Below are 18092 nucleotides of genomic sequence, written 5' to 3'. Positions count from 1 at the left end.
GGGAAAGGGTGAAACCCGGTGCCCGCACATAGCCTACTCCTATCGAATAGCACCAAAGGGTCTGCTCAAGGCTTAACGTCCCTATTGGCCATTACACTAACAAAATCTGCTTGCTATAGGCCTATTTCTTCTGCTATCACTTCTCTGCAGGTGTCTAGCATGGAGTCCAACAGCCCGTTCTGGGTGGTTTTTGAGATCTCTTTGAAATGCATTCTATAATTATTCTTGATAACACATTATTTTCCACTTGTTGATTGTGCTTTTCGTTTTCTTTATGATAAGCATGGCTTAATAATGTTGCAATGTTAACTGTTCCCAAAGTATGGTACTTTATTATTATTAATAATCACAAACAGTCTTGATTACAATGATTGTAAAGCACTTAAGTTTAAAGAATTATTAATGTGTTTCTCACTGTCATTATGCTCCTTAATTAAAGTGTTTAAATGCCCAAGATCTCAAACACTCACTGCTTTCCGTTGCCAAAATACAAACACTGAAAACAGAAAAGGGCATTTCTAATCTCGCACCTGCACATCCAATCAGCTTCATACACTTTTCTGTTAGATTTTCTAGTGTATGGAGATTTGTTAGAAGTGACTTTCTGAGCAGTATCTAAGTCTGGGGTAGGTCTACCTAACTTCTTTACCTTAGTTTTTCTTCCAAAGTTCTGGTTGAAAATGCGGTTTCCAAAAGGTTCTCCGCTGAGTTTTCCATACTGAACAAACATGCAAACAACCCCAACACACACACACACATATATATGGTACATTCCTCATTAAGCACATAATAACACCTGCAATGACAAAACATTCACAAACTTGGAAACACTTGGTGTGAGCGTGCATAAACAGAACTTCTCAATACCGAGCTCGATAGCTGCAGTCGCTTAATTGCGGCCAGTATCCAGTATTCGGGAGATCGTGGGTTCGAACCCCACTGTCGGCAGCCCTGAAGATGGTTTTCCGTGGTTTCCCATTTTCACACCAGGCAAATGCTGGGGCTGTACCTTAATTAAGGCCACGGCCGCTTCCTTCCCACTCCTAGCCCTTCCCTGTCCCATCGTCGCCATAAGACCTATCTGTGTCGGTGCGACGTAAAGCAAATAACAAAAAAAAAAACGAACTTCTCAATGTTACCAAAAGCATTGAAATAAAACCAGCAACACCATAATGCAAAATTACGTGTTATGTTACTATAGTGGAATTTATAAACTAGACATTTTGTAATTAAAGAAAATCGTAATGTCATTTCCTTATTTTGACAACATAAAAAGTAAAACTTTTATAGTTTGATTTACAAATGTGGCTATGAGTAGCCAAGGTGGGAGTATTAAGAGACCTGGCAGGAACAGCTGATGGCTGTGGTTGAAGGAAGAATTGCTGTTAAGTGATGTCTTGGCTATTGTTCCCACAGTACATCAGATAAGTTGAACACGCGTGCGCAAAAGACAGAGTTCCGCTTATGGCAATAAACTTAGAAATTCTCGCTGAACCCTGGTCTGCACAGCAAGTACCGGACCCAAAGTGGAGCGCACGTCTCGTTTCGTGGTCATGAGGGAAGTTGGATGATTTCCTGTTCTTCAGCTAGGCCTACGGCTTTTTCAATGCACTGTGTTTGATTGTAGATAATATTATTATAGTAATTTATTTTCAAATAGACAGTGTGCTACAGCACTTCAGCACATAAGGAATGGCCACCTCTGGTGTTACATGTATGCTTTGGGTAGTTTTCTCTACACTGATTATATTAGACATGTTTGTGAAATTACTAACTGGTTTTATAGAAGGCATTTCGGATTGAGGAAAAGTAACAGTTGTCTTGAATTCAAGATTTGGGCAAGTACAGTGTGGGATATATGTCTATATATATTTTTTATTTATTTTTATAAGTTGTTTTACTTTGTGCTGACACAGATAGGACTTACGGCGACGATGGGATAGGAGAGGCCTAGGAGTGGGAAGGAAGCAGACGTGGCCTTAATTAAGGTACAGCCCCAGCATTTGCCTGGCATGAAAATGGGATACCTCAGAAAACCATCTTCGGGGCTGCTGACAATGGGGCTCGAACCCACTATCTCCTGGATACAAGTTCACAGCTGCGCGCCTCTAACCGCACGGCCAACTCGCCCCGTAGGGATATTGTTTCATTTCGATTCGTGCTTAATTCAGAAAATTTCCTTGACCTTTTATTGCAGCACTTACATGTTGCATTTTCAGATTATAGACTCTATTCTAAATGTGAAGATGCATTAATCAAACACAAAATCCCCAGCCTGACTGAGAATCAAACCCAGGCCCTATAAACCAAAGACCACTATGCTGACCATTCAGCTAAGGTGCCAAACTGGACATTACTTCATAGCACAAATGGCCAATGCCTTGAATGCCTTCTACACGTATACATGCTTGCTTGCTTGCTTGCTTGCTTGCTGTTCAAGAGTATCATCTCCAGTTTTATTCTTACAGTATAATTTTAACTCTGGCTTCTTCCTGGGGTGAACCTCTTCATCAATTTTATCATGGTGCTTTCAGATTACTAGTCCTAGGAATGTACTCCTTTAAATGCTACAGTTGATAAAACATCTCTGGTCATAGAAGGCTTCATTTTATCTTAATGCTTTATTTTATCTAAAGAGTTCTTACTGGGGCCTACTGCTGGGATATTGTCTTTTAGCAATTCTTCAAACAATGTTAAACTGGTAAAATAATAACCAACTACTACTACTACTACTACTACTACTACTGTTACGGTTTTCGGAGACACCAGAGTGCTTTAATTTTGTCCTGTGGGAGTTCTTTAATGTGCCAGTAAATGTACCGACATGAGGCTGACGTATTTAAGCACCTTCAAAGGCCACCGGACTGAGCCAGGATTTCGAACCTGCCAAGATGGAATCAGAAGGCCAGCGCCTCAACCGTCTGAGCCACTCAGCCTGGCAAAATAAGTATAAATTTAACATTTATTGCACCCAATCGCAATATCTCAATTATTAGTACGTTAGCTGCCACAGTAGTTTGTCTTGACTGATCAGTAATTCTGCCAATGAAAACCATGTCATCTATGTGTTATATAAAGTGAAAGAATCATAAAATAAATTCTGATTTTCTGATAAACTTGCAGTTCTCTGTCTAGGAAAAGCTCCTCGGCTACAGTGTGGGTTGTATCTGGGTACATTCGTTGTTGGCAATCTATACTTCTGTACTAATTTGTAAAGAGAGACTTTGTTTATATGCAACAGGTTATCTCGGAGACTATTGGACTGATTTTGAAATTTCTGTCAGCGTTTGAAAGATAATATAATTCTGGGTAACATAGTCTATGTATCAATCCCAGAATATCAGAGGGTTCCCACAAGAACCATGGTTTATCGTAAGTAAAAACTGGCAGTAATAATAAATCTCAAAGTTTGTATGTTCACCTTAAAACTACTTGACTGAGGAGTTCAAATTTGTATTTCTTAATAGTGCGTGGGAAAAAAAATTGCTGTGTTTTGGCGCATGCTTTATCCTTGGTCTCTGTCTTGGTTTTGTTCACGTAAAAACTACTTGACACACCATGCTCAAATGTGGCAAGCATACAACTGGAACATTTGGTTAACATATGGATTAGGCCGACTTAGTATTACAGTGTATCTTAAAGGAGTCCTTCAGGGAAATTTGAAGCAATTCAGAGGAAAATGTACACCTGGGATCCTTAAAAGTGCACACCCTGCCTGAATGGTTAGTCCTATTAAATAATGGAGTCAGTGAGCCTACATGAAATTCTATTTCCTAGAAAAGAGATTATAAGCATATCCTTCATAATATTCCAGATGCTATTTCTTAAGCAGGCCATGTAGCGAAAGAAAACTTGAAGCAAGTCGGAGGAAAACTTACACATGGGACCCTTAAAAGTGATTAAGCTGTCCAGACAGTCCTATTAAACATTGGAGCAGAGAAGGTAACTTAAAATTCAATTTGCCAGAAAAAAGTTTATATGAATTTTCTTTACATCTCTAATAATTTCCTAGAAAAGAATGTTTCTGTGTTTTGGTGCATACTTTTGAGGGTTGGAGTATGATGTCCTTACTTTGAACGAATAAAATAGGATGGAAGTTGTACCATTTAATTCAAGAACTGTTACACACATTCGTATGTGATTTACAGTGCCCACTCATGCTCTCCCTCGTTTTTGCATTGTGTTTTATTAATTAAATTTTTTTTTAATGTCTACAGTATGTAATATTTCTAATAATTATGGTTGCTCATTGTTGTACAACATCAACAGAAAGATTTACTTTTATGTTGAAAAACTTTTCAAAATCCTTCCACCCATCCAGTAACTCCCAAACCATTATTCATTCCCTTTTTCCATTTCTTTCTTTCTTCCTTACTTTCCAGAAAGGTTTGACTGATGATTTATCAAACATTTCCAGGTTATTACCAAAATCCTACCAAGACTACTACTTGAATTCAACAATGATTTATTTTGCTCTATTTCTTTCACCTACATACAATTCCCTGTTTGCATCAGTTCTTCTTTGGAGACGTTTCTGATCTGCCTTCTTAAGTCTACAATCTGCCCTGACTTCATCATTCCTCCAAGATATTTACTTTTTTCCATCTTTACACACCGTTGTTCCTGGGCATTCCCTTGATGTTTTTACTACAGTATCCCTGTACACCACCCACTCTTTCTTTATCCTTATCTTGCTTACCGTCTATTGTTCGAAACTTTTCACGCTTCATATCCAAGTACTTCTGCCTAATTTTCTCGTCCTGCAGATTCTCTGCCTGTACTTGTCTGCAGACAGATGTTTATCTTAGGCCCAGAGATAGTTATCTACAAACCAGACTGGTCTGTGTCATTGAAATATCCCTGGATTACCCACGCATTCCTGACAGATTTCCTGTATTCAAAGTTGGTTAGGATATAGTCTGTTACAGATCTGTTGCCCCTACCCTCCCATGTATAGCAGTGAATAAATAGCCTTATGTTTAAAGAATGTATTGATAATTGCTAATCCCATACTGGCACAGAAGTAAACTCTTCCATATCTTCCCTACATTTACCTACCACCTTTGCATATCCCTCAAGCCGGCCCTGCAGTGTAGGGGTAGCGTGCCTGCCTCTTACCCGGAGGCCCCGGGTTCGATTCCTGGCCAGGTCAGGGATACCTTCATCTAAGGGCTGGTTTGAGGGCCACTCAGCCTACATGATTATAATTGAGGAGCTTTTTGATGGTGAGATGGCGGCCCCAGTCTAGAAAGCAAAGAATAACAGTCAAGGGAATCTGTCGTGCTGACCACATAACACCTCATAATCTGCAGGCCTTTGGGCTGAACAGTGGTCGCTTGGCAGGCCATGGCCCTTTTGGTCTGTTGCGCTATGGGTTTTCGAGTTTGGTTTTGCATATCCTGCAGTTCCATTTCCAACTCTCGCATTGAAATCGCCTGACTACGATGTTGCCCAGTGCTTGATAAAACTTGTCGACTTAATGCTCATCTGCACCCTCATATAAGGAATACACCGAGACAGTTATTGTCCTGATTCCTCCAACTGCTAAATCTACCCAAATCATTCAGTTATTTATATAGGCCTACATAACAGAAACTATGTTGCATGCAGTAGTATTCCTGATTAACAGTCTTCTACCATACTGCCCATCCCTTTTTTTTTAACACCTGTAAAGAACACTTTATTATCTCCAATACCTTCGTTATCTCCCCTTACCTGAATATTATTAACCCTTAACACATCCAAGACTTGTCTTCTGTGCTGACTCGGGCAGTTTTTCTTTCTTTCTTTCTTTCTTTCTTTCTTTCTTTCTTTCTTTCTTTCTTTCTTTCTTTCATGAGCCCTATTAATATTGATAGCTTCCCATCAAATTCCATTTTGCCAAGTTGTTTCAAAGGAGTCCCTCGCCTGTCAAATGGAAGTGGGGCTCCATTACTCCCATAGGTCCAAGGCTTAATTGGTAAATTCTGTGAAGCAGGACGCTACTCATACTCCTCTAACAGGTTAGAGAACTCCGATTGGTTGTATAGTCCTAACCACCTGAGCACAAAAGGGCCATGGCTCAGAATATGTCGAGAGATGCCCAATGTTATTCCATAGGAACTGTTATCCCGACTCTTAGGACCACTTATTAGACCACTTAGCCATTGCCCATGGTTTACGAACTAGGACATGATTGCAGTAAACCACACCATAACCATAAGTTTCTACACATTTAATATAATAAAAAGTAATAAATACTGGCCAGGGACTGCCTGGCCGAGGCGGTAAAGGCATGCTCGGTTCACCCGGAAAGACGTGGGTTCGAATCCCCGCCAGGAAGTCGTAAAACTTAAGAAACGAGATTTCCACTTCTGGAGGTGCATATGGCCCTGAGGTTTACTCAGCCTACATCAAAAATGAGTACCAGGTTAATTCCTGGGGGCAAAGGTGGCCGGGCGTAGAACTAACCACTCTACCTCATCACGTGCCGAGGTTAACAATGGTGGAAGCCTTTACCTTCCACTCCTCCAAGGGACTTCATGGCCTGTACGGAGGTGACTTTGCTTTAATTAATACTTCTATATCAAGTCATGATGTATACGTTGTTGACCGTAATAACTAGGCCTATGCCGTGAAGAAGCCTTCAAGGCAAAACATGTACTTGAATAATATTTAATATGGTATTAATTTACTGTTAGAACATTATCCTTTTTGTGTGATTGATTGGACACAAGTTTCTTTTTCCATTCTTAAACTCTTCACATTAAAATTTCTATTTGGCAATTTTGTAGGCTACAAGGTTTTACATGAGCGACATCTGAAGTCTACACTATTCTCCTTATCAGCTCAGAATAATTAGTACAGTAGCTCATTCATCATGATTATTAAGGATTTGTGTTATCACAGTGCGTTGTTATATCTTAAGAGCTGGGCTGAGTGGCTCAGACTGTTGGAGGTGCTGATCATCTGACCCCAACTTGGCAGGTTCAATCTTGGCTCAGTCCGGTGGTATTTGAAGATGCTCAGATATATCAGCCTCATGACAGTAGAAAGTTTTCAGATTCAATGCCAGCTTTAAATTATTTTTCGAGGGTGGTCAGAAATCTGTATATTCCATCTTGTTAGGTAGGTGGTGGTACAGAATGGCGATCCCTTTTGACAGCTTACATTTTCCTATTTTACAGTGTTATGATACATGTCCTAGGTTTGTTTACATGAATATATTGTGAGGAAATAGATGTGGTTAAATTTGATTTTAGTTTTCTTTAAATGTATGAGAATGGTTGACTACCAACATTACAGATTCTAACTCTGAATCCGTCCACTGATCTCCTGGTCACGGCGCAGTATGGACCTGTATCAGAAATATCATATCAACCCCCTGCTGTGTCTGAAGAGGAGGAGACCCGTAAACTTATGGGCAGTGATAATAAAGAATGGTAAGTCTCAGTTGAAGGTTTGTAAGTTGCACATATATGCTATTTGTCAGTCAAGCTTGAAAGGTGAAACAAGTATGTTAGTTGTTTGTGTGTATGTTTTTTAAATTGTTCCATAAATGGTTAAATAATGATAATCTAGCTTATTTAAGTTGCTGATAAAGAGAGGTGTTTGTCTAGTTTCACTGTAACCAGTATTAGGAATTTTTATTTATTTTTAATTTTCGATTGTGATTATGTTGTTTCACTTTGATATGGGACATATTTCTAAAGTAAATTCCATTGGAGGGGTTTCTCGGAAAAAAAACATTAGTGTAAAATCAAGTTTTTTGATACAAGCGTGAAAAGAAAGTACTATCTCCATGCAATAGGATGTATTAAAAATTCTGTTATACGAGTACATTTGTAAATACACATCAACAAAAGAAAGTGGTTACATTACTGTTCATGAACTAAAAGATAGGGCAAATGTTACTTTTGCTTGAAAATTCTGTATTACAAGCATATAAGCATACATGAATGTTGGCATAATACAAAAGTGAATATATCTGGTATGCATGCAATAATAATCAATCTGTATTCAAGCTGTTTATGTCATATTACATTTTTATAGTATACTTTTGCTCACCGGTGAGCATGAGGTATGGGATATTATTCATGAGAGAGCAGGCACTTTGAAGCACTGGTAGATTCTAATATTTTTTCATAACCACTGCTGTCATTGAGTGTAGTCAGATGCTGCAGAGTTTCCTGTACTTCCCAGGAACACTTCATCATAAAAAAATTTACTGCTGTGTGTGAGATTTTGCAGGTCTGCTATTTTGGCTGGTGATTTGGTAAACACCTGTATGCTGACATCATTTCAAATCCCGGTGACCATAGAAGTCGTTTTGAATTATGCCTGTCCTCAGTGGACCCTGTACGTGTATTGCAGAGTTTTACTGCTGGATTATTCTGATGTTACTGGGTTTTATGTCCCACTAACTACTCAATATCTTTTTAACGCCAATGAACGTATTTTGGATGTTTCTGCTGCACTGAACTTTTCTGTATGAGGGAATTTGGGAGGTAACTGTGCTCCCTCGTGGGAAACTAGTACTGGTATGTTACACTTCTAAACATTTTTGAATAATTAAGTATGAAGTACAGGAAGTATGCTATTACTTGGTTTCTGTTCTGACCAGATGCATTGTCACTAATTGTAACAATGTGTTCTAGATAGTTCTAGATAGTTATAGTAGATAAAAAAAACATTGACATTATGTCATTGGCACCCTTTTTTTTTCTCCACTAGCCTCATGCAAAACATGGTTACATAGCTTACATAGCTCTCAACCAGGTAATGAATAACAACAAAAATGTAATAACTTAGCAGCCTTGAATAGAGCACAGCATTTAACTTTATATAAGGCATCAAAATATTTTTTGTGTAATCAATACCCATGTACAACACTTCATTAGCTTACTGCACCGTGCAGCATACTTTTCTTTTTTTTTTTTTTTAAGCAGCTACTGTTGTTATTACAGGAAAGGCTTAGGACAAATGCTTATTTTCCAGAACTGCTTCTAGAGAATTTGCTTTACGTCAACTGACACAGAGAGGTCTTATGGCGACGATGGGATAGGAAAGGGCTAGGAGTGGGAAGGAAGCAGCCGTAGCCCTTTGACTGGTGTGAAAATGGGAAACCACGGAAAACCATCTTCAGGACTGCCGACAGTGGGGTTCAAACCCACAATCTCACAGCTGCGTGCCCCTAACCGTACAGCCAACTCGCCCGGGAACTGCTTGTATATCATTGTTCATTTTCTCTGCCAGTAATGCATTTATTCTCCTATCATGTACACCTTTAGGCTATCTGGTGGCATCACTAACTAATGTAGTACACAATTTCCAGGAAACCCCTCAATTAAGTATTAATAACAAAGTAGGATTTTTCCATAACATTTTATGTCTATTGGACAATACATTTGTTAATTAATATTGTAGTGTTATTTCTGCCATTGTGTAAACACTTTCTAATTTCTGTACCTCAGTTTTGCAGAATGCTACATAAATGAAAATTGTATTAATCTTCATGTAAGAACTGGCTAGTAAGGAATTTTTTTTTAAGTGTTGACACCTCACAAAATTCCTTTTGCTCCAAGTCTGGTGATAATTTTAGGTCTCAAGTATACAGTCGGACCATGAAACCCAACAAGTATTCTGGCTATTCCTTCTTTTTTTTTTCTTCACGAAGGTCTCTTCAGCATTGCATACTATATATTTGTTTTTGCAGGCTTTTGACTAGAACAGCAGTTTCACGTTCCTTTCATTCAAAAAATAAATAAAGGGTGCATTTTACAGATGGCAAACTACTTTATATCAAATATGATACACGCACTACTATGTGGCAACATAATTTTATGTCCATGAGTTGCTAATAGATCATGAAACTCAGCGTGTGTTTACGCTGTAGTACAGCAGTAGTATACGAGAGTTGAACTTACTTTCTGGATGTGGCGAATTCTTCATATTGAGAGCACAATTATTGCACATATAATCTGGTTAATTTGTAACTCTGAGGTTTGTCAATCTATTAGGGTTCTTCAGTCGATCAAAACTTTATATTATTCAAAATTAGTTTTGACAGCCTAAAGAACTATTAAGTCGAAACTGAAGAGAGCTATCATTGTAACAAATCATTTGATTAAATGCTATTTTCATTACAAAGGTTTAATTCTGTGTTAGTTTCATCCCATAATCCAAACATCACAAGCTGGTCGATACCTTGGGTGATGTTAAACTAAGTAGATTATCTGAAAGCAGTTTTGAGGGAAATGGGTAATAGCCACTATAGTGCTTTAATCTTCTCTATAACAACATCTATAATGTTTTAAGATCGTAAGTTCTGTGAATGTTGTTCTTTGTCCTCCACATTCGAATGTGTGTACAGCTTAATGTCTTTCAGTAAAAGGGGTGTGCAATATTCTAATATGATTCAAATACTATTTACTCAGCTTCAAATAAGGAAGTTAGAAACAGGTGAGTCAAATTTAACCACTAACTTCTCTTTGACCATGCTTCAGTTTATGTCCCTCAATTTTTTACTGTACTTGAGATCAATTTTAATATGTCATCAAAGCATTGCAACATATTTTCCCATCTGTCACAATTACGTTGCACATTAAATCGTTATTTTATAAGGTATGACCAGAAGGTTTGTTACATTAACAAAAATAAATGTACAGTCATCTGATTCAGACCTTGTCAGGTTATTTCCAGTATTGGCACTGATTTGATAAAGCTGATTAGGAAACCTAGATAGATCAATATTGATTACTGATGAAATAAACTGTTCAAGAATAAATTTGTGTTACTGTACCACAGTTGAACTGAAAATCTTCTTGAATGGCATTAACGTAAAGAGCGTAGGAACTGAAGGCATATCATTGCAAGGCACACTTGCTCAAATCCTCCTTAACTTAAATTTTGTGTTAAAGTAAAACTTACTAAAGAATGCAGATCCTGTCTTTTGCTATTTCCTCTTCAGTTACAAAAAATGGATTACTAACCTAATTTATATTCATTGCATTTTTCATTCATTCATTGAAGAAATTGAAATCCAGGGGAAGAAATTGAAATCCAGCGGTCTTTCATACGGAAACTTGGCCATCTTTATTTGGAAGTTTTCACAATGAAAAAGCCAATGAATTTCTTTGTAATGTATGTTATATATCTTCTTAATAAATTTATTCTCCATGCTAACTCTAATATAATTGCATTCAAAGTACAGTGGTTTGGGAGGTTTCATCTGAAAACTCCTGTCTGTAATATTTGTAAAATAAATTCCTGGTACTGTATTTCTTTTAAAATGGTTTTATTAATAGACCTTTTTTTTGCTCTCTTTTTTAAATTTGTTATAGATTAGGAAACCAATGATAATGTTAGTTTTTTGCTATTTGCTCAGTGCTGGAGGCATACATTTATGTACTTTAATGCTGATTTCCTGTAGGCTTTTAGTAATATCCCTGTGTGATTCTCTCTCTACCCTAAGTTATAGCACAAAGGAAGAAACCGATGCGGGGAGGAAGGAAACTAGAAAGATATCTACATTGCTTGATAGGCTTTATGTACAAATTACGTGGCAAAAATAATCAGTGATTTTATTTAGCTCTTGATCATTATCAAACTGGAACATAATGGTAAATCTGATATTGTCTGAAACAGTAAGTTAATAGCTGTAAAAGCTAAGACTTGTATTCTTCCTACTATACTGACAGTACTTAACTTCCTCTGGAGTTCAATAATTAATTGTCAACAAAGCTGATTTCATCTTCACTTCAGGCATTGTGTACTATTAATGTTTTATAGTCTTTTGTCCATTTGCTAAAGAGTTGAGAAATTATTTTTTTTAAACGTTATAAGACAAAAAGGCTTTGAAATAGGATAGCTACTAAATTGTCTGTAGGCTTTTTGTCAGTTTTACTTTTCTTCTTTCCTCCCTCCTTGGTCTTTAGCAGCTTATAGTCTTTTTCTGCTGTAAGACACTTCTAACTATTGTCTCCCTACAATTTTCAGCTTAGAATGGTAATTAAAAATAGTGCAGAATGCAGTCCATCTCTTCTGATGGCAGGTTTGGAGGAAGTGATTCGTCTTTCTGCTGATATCCTTCTATCTTGTGATGTTCCACTTTCCTGGCACCTGAGCATAGTAAGTCACTAACCCTCCATTTTCCCCTGTTAATACTATTTTGCAGGGCTCAAAGCTAAAATTTAACAGTAACATGGTACTTAGGATATCAATTTTCATTTGAATGTTTCTTCCTGTAGATTTTGTTTCCTTCTTTTATCCACTAAAACAAGTATCCTTCTCGGAATGGTAGTTTTGATGAACACACAGTTATGTATGAAATTAAAATAAAGAAGTAGCTTTATTCTATCTAGTTCTTTGATCGATTTTTGAAAGGTAGATATGAAATCATGTAGAAAATGTGCAAACATAATTTTGTCAGTATAAGTGTAATTTATGATTAAAATTAACTAAGAACTTTTAATCTATCGAGACAGATTCAGTTTGAGTCACAGGGAAGCAAATTATTTTCACTGTTAGTTATGTAGGGTTGCAGTTAGTGCACTGGCATAAGCTGATTGCTTCCACCCAGAAAAATGATCCTAGTGGAACCCAGGTTGGAAAATGTCTGAAAAAATCTTATTAATTCAAATTGGGCATAGTAAGTCACTAACCCTCCATTTTCCCCTGTTAATACTATTTTGCAGGACTCAAAAGCTAATACCTTTTCACTGCTAATGTGTTGAGTGACTATCAGAACCCTCAGTGCTGAATCATTTTTAATGTAATATCTAAAAATATATGGAATACATGAAAAGTGACGCAGGTACTTTTTGCTTCACCGAGACGAGTACATTATTTCAGATATTTAACCGCAGATAGCATTAAAATGCAGTCTGCGTTTTGACTTGTGGTCCATTATGTTCTTAAAAGATGTAGCTTGCTGCCGCATAAGATTAAAAACCAAAGGAGGCTCAAAAGGTATCTCTTTCCTTTTGAGAAATTTAGCTGAAGTTGCCAGCAAGATATCTTGGGTGTAGCAATGTAATGGTTAAACTCGTGGCTAAAACTTAGGATGGCTACCCTGGGATAAGTTGAAGAAATTTGCTTAGTTAAGGAATTGCTTTGTAGTGATGTGGCCCTTTTCCCTAATTAGTGTCTGTAACAGGAATGCCGACAAAATGCTGTATTGTATAAGAGGAAAAAAAGAAACATGTTCATTTATGGGAATAAATTGGTGTGTGGTTCGTCACCACCTTTGTTCACTCTTCTATTTTATTGTACAAGTCAAATTTGAATTCAGAAAATGAGCAAGGGGTATTAGAGAAATATTCTATACTCCTGTTGTTCACTGTATTAATACAGTAGACATCTATTGTGGAAACTTCTCATTGAATACAGAGATTGATAATTTTTTATCTTCTGAAGGTACTGAAGCATTGCATGGGGTCTGTTTTGTTTCCATAGTAATTTTGAGAGTGAAGGTAGATATAAATGTCTTAAAGTGAAAATAAAACTTTTTACATTGTTTCCAAGCTACAATCAAACCCTTGTTCCTTACTGTTTAAACTGTTACTCCTTATCACTCAGTATAGTGCTAACTGTTTTTCAGTCATTTGCTGGGCTTAACTTGTACCGGTGACATTCCCTGATGATACCTGGCAAAATATTTGCTTCTCATATGATGTTTCATTCCAATCTCTTGCTTGTTTGTCTATCCTAGTTATCAGAGCTCTATACTATCTAGTATGTCCTCTGTATCACTCATAACATAAAACTGTGACTAAATAGATATTTTGTGCGCATTTGGCATGAAAATACCATCATTTTTGAAATTTCAACTCTATTAGTAGGACAACTTCCACACTGAGTGTTTACATAGTGATCTCTTTTGTTATGTTACAGTTGGTTCTTCAAATTGTGATTTAGTGGGATAAAATTTCATATATGGCACCTTTTTGGGGGTTGTTGGTTAAGTGAATCATCATTGATTTGCACCATTGATTTGCACTTACGATAGTCACCCAAGTGCCAGATTTCCTATCAGTTGTTTACCTAGTATTTCTTATTATAGATCATTAATATAGTAGATATTGTAGCTTCAGGTACTCTTTCGTCAGAAATCACCCTGAACAATTATGCTGCTTTCCTTCGGATATTTTCCGGTTCTCGTATCAAGTAATCCTGATGTGGGTCCCATACACTGGAACCATACTCTAACTGGTGTCTTACCAGATATTTATATGCCCTCCTGTTTACTTCCTTACTTAAATATTAACACCCGAGAACTTACATTGATCCCCGTTAGGTACTTTCACTCTGTCGACACATAAATTAAAATATCTGCTAAATCTTAGTTCTCTTAAGAGGAAAAGTCTTCTGTTCATTAAGTACTGTAATTACTAGGGTTCGGAAGTTTATGACCTAAAGAAGTACAAAACATACCCCAAAAACTAGCTAAATATAGCCTAGAAAAAAGATAAATATGACATGCAAGTATTAAGAATATTACTAACATTAAGTCATAAGTACCAAATAGTGGTTAGTGATAATACAGCAGACATATTTAATCATACAGACTGGCTACAGTATGTTAAATCGTTCTACATTCATTCAATGTGATAGCCGTAAAGTACATTTCTTGCTCGGTTTTCCTATAACTGAACCAAAAACCAAAGTTTTAACAGGCTTTTTGCTATTGGTCGGCATAAGTTAGAATACACTGCCTAACGGGAAGATTATTCAGATCATCATACATGCCTCTTAATCTTCTCTGCCAGCATGGCGCATCATGATCATGTGCATTCTCAGGTTGTCGAAAAGAAATCTCCTTCAAAGATCACTCTCTAGTTACTTGCTCTAGAAGCAGCTCCTTTCTCCGACACATGACATCACAGGCATGTATTTGAAAGTTCACTGCTGCTTAACTGTCTTTGTCTAAGCCAGATCCACTTCCCTCTAAAATGGCACTAATTCTGCACATTGTTGCGAATCACTCATTTGCATTTAAGGTTATAAACTTCATAATTGGTTCCGTATTGAGTAGAGATTACACTTAAAGTAAATACAAAAAATTATTTCCACCTTCTCAATACATATGATATGTATTGAGAAGGTGGAAATAATTTTTTGTATTTTAAGTCGCTCATTTGCACCAAGTACCTTACTGAGTTTGTTCTTCAGCGTAATTAACACACTATCCCTTGCTTCTTCTAGTTTGCATACCGTATCCTTAAAGATTCCCATAGCTCTAAACCAGCAGTTTCTGGACAAGAGATTGTTTCAGACAGATCTCTCTAATTTGAAGTATTTTTCCCAACAAATCATTGGAAAACAGTTCCTGTACAATTTTATTGATGTTTCTGTACTGTAAAACAGAAGTAATTTCTTGCACAGTTTTTAATTTTCATAGTAGTACTCCAGTGCATTAAGCCACGTCTGCCATCGGGTGAGCATTGCCTGAGGAGAAAGGGAAGACATGTGATCATTTTATTTTGCCACCTTTAATGGAGCCTTCACAAATATTTTCTTAACATTTGATATTAACCGGTCAACATCAGGAAAATTCTGCTGCATTTCCTGAGCAATCCATGAGCAAGACACATTAAATGGATCCTTTTTGGTTTGAGTACCTTAATGCCTTTGCTGCTTTCACCATGTATGGTGCACCATCGGTTACTAAGAATGAGATTCATTCTCGCTTACATTCACAATCCCACAAATGCTTCATGACATTGTTGAAAAGTAAATTATGGAGTGGGTAGCAGCATCTAGAACCCGTGAATGAAGTAAAAATACATCACCCAGACGATCCACAAGAAGTGTGCCCAATTACAGTATTCGCAGCGTACCTCCCACAAACATTCGTAGTCTCATCAACGGATACTTGCATGCTATTGTTGCTTGCATTAATTCTCATTTTCTGAAGCACATCTTCATAACAGGAAGGCTAATAACTTACTTGCAATGTTGCGTTATGTAGTTAAGAATATTTGCAAGTGCTTTATTAAGCAAAATATTGTCAGATACCAATATATCACACAGATCTTTTGAGAAATTGAAAAGTTTGGTGGATTAACGTTTTACTGTATCAAACAAATAGCCCGCCTGCTCTGCTAAGACGAATTTCAATTCATGCAGCTGTTATGCTTAACCGTAGCACAGTGCTGTTGCACATTCAATTGCTTTACTGTTGCTACCTTTACATCAAACTCTTTCACATAATTTTGTAATTTTACACCACTCTAGGCATGATGGAGTTCACCACATTACTACCAGTATGTCCAATGTGTTGACATTTATTAGGGGTGAAAGGGGAAGAGGGCTGTGACTGGGCTCATCAAGGATGAACTGGGCAGGAGAAAACATGGAATTTCCTTGTTTGCCAATTGCTTCTGAGCTAAATATATCTACTGGAGTGACATCCTGCTTAGTGAGGTCTGTACAAAAGCTCTTTCTCAGAATCATCTGTTCTAAACCTGCTACCAGTCTCTTCCAGGAAAAGAAAAATATATCTTCTATGGTACTTTGTACCCAGCTACCTGTATTGTGTGATAAAACAGTCATGATAGTGGTTCAGAACGGACCAAAAGCATCCGGATCCAGGCTCTTAGGACCTACGCTTAACACCAATAAATTAGTCTACTTGATAGAAATTATAAGATGAACTCACACGTATTTATAAGGCACCAATTAATGAAACTGAGGAAAAGAAGCTAATATATACACACATATAATTAAAAGATTGCGCCACAGGGCCCATGACCACTCATAGTAAACATAGGATAAGGGATACAAGGTTGGTGATAGGCTAGAACTTACGGATTTCGATTCCTTTATTTACTGGAGTTTTGAGATTATAAGAGGGAATTCCTATCGCCTGGAATTCTCCTTCTCGAAATCACTCTCGTGATTGACATCATTGAACAGTACTAATCTCATTAAAGCTTCTTCTGCTTGCCTTTCTTTGTAGTTTACCACAAAATCAGTTGCTATTATTCTCCGTTTCCAAGGCAACATTCCTGGTGTAAAGTCTATTTTGGAGCAGGGCAGACATAGCGCCACAAGGAGTAAAATAAAAGAGCAATGAACACAGAAAAAAAAGTTTATGTTTACCTGGAGTGCTTGATGTCACGATAATAAAATGTCCTCCCACAAAGGAAAAGGGAAGGTTAGGTAATGGCAGACAAAATCAAAGAATTAAAATTAGAGACAAGGTGAGACATTAAGAGAGTCATTCAAAACTCAAGTCACACAATTAGGGAGATAAGTAAGGAGACCAGAAAATACCGGATTTTGTATGCAATTTTATCACATGAAATAGAGCACCAATATTGAGTAGCTCCTCATATATCTCATACGACGGTAGACTCCCATCACTTAACTTCGGTGCAAATACATATATATTTCTGCAGCAGCTCCAGAGAGGGGCATTTGTTGTTGGTTGTGATGCTCAATCCAATCCATTCTTTCCATCGCTTCCGAGCGAGATTTGGTCACTCCAGTCACACTTAAGTTAGTAGATGATTCAGCAGTTTTTCGAATTAATTTCACATTGTCGCGAATGATAATGATGATGCTTGTTGTTTAAAGCGGCCTAACATCGAAGGTCATCGGTCCAAATGTCACAAATAGTTCTCACAGTGGACTCAAGTCTCAAAGCATGCTAAATGTCAACAATAAGCTCATCTTTCTCACAGCGATCCAAAACTTCTTTGTTTTTAACAAATGAGACTTTGGTACACGCTTCTTTCCTTCGAGGGACACACTTTCTTTCCTTTTACCCGGCATTTTAAATACGAAACCTGTCAAGTGCAACTTCACAGCTCTACTGACCGGAACTGACGATTCACGTCTCGACAAATACGACAAGATGCACGTAGAGATGTGGTTGCCCTGTTTAACTTTGGCGCGCGACGTAGTGTACGTTAGAGTTTGGGAGTTTGGCACACATGTCTGTACCCACCTTAAGGAATTACAGCTTCCCCATACTGTTAACAGATGGCAGCACTAGACTTAAAACCAAAATTGCGTATATGCGAAATCGCGGATAACGAATCCGCATATAACAGGGTTTACCTGTACCTCGAAACAAAGGTCTGCACCATCATTAAAATTGCATCCAT

General features: G+C 37.4%; 1 protein-coding gene across 3 annotated transcripts in view; it reads left to right on the top strand.

The window, feature by feature from the left end:
* The window catches only part of LOC136886312 (uncharacterized), a 45331-nt gene that overhangs the window by 12772 nt on the left and 14467 nt on the right, over positions 1 to 18092 (top strand). For 2 of the 3 annotated variants that reach the window (XM_067159056.2, XM_067159049.2), the window contains exon 2: positions 7285 to 7421. In XM_067159056.2, the coding sequence (XP_067015157.1) occupies positions 7285 to 7421 (137 nt within the window). The remainder of the gene's footprint in view (positions 1 to 7284; positions 7422 to 18092) is intronic. The other variant, XM_067159061.2, reaches the window with a different exon arrangement.

Source organism: Anabrus simplex, chromosome 1 (genome assembly GCF_040414725.1).
Source record: "Anabrus simplex isolate iqAnaSimp1 chromosome 1, ASM4041472v1, whole genome shotgun sequence".
In the NCBI taxonomy this organism is placed as follows: domain Eukaryota; kingdom Metazoa; phylum Arthropoda; class Insecta; order Orthoptera; family Tettigoniidae; genus Anabrus; species Anabrus simplex.
This window is presented reverse-complemented; position numbering and strand designations above follow the sequence as displayed.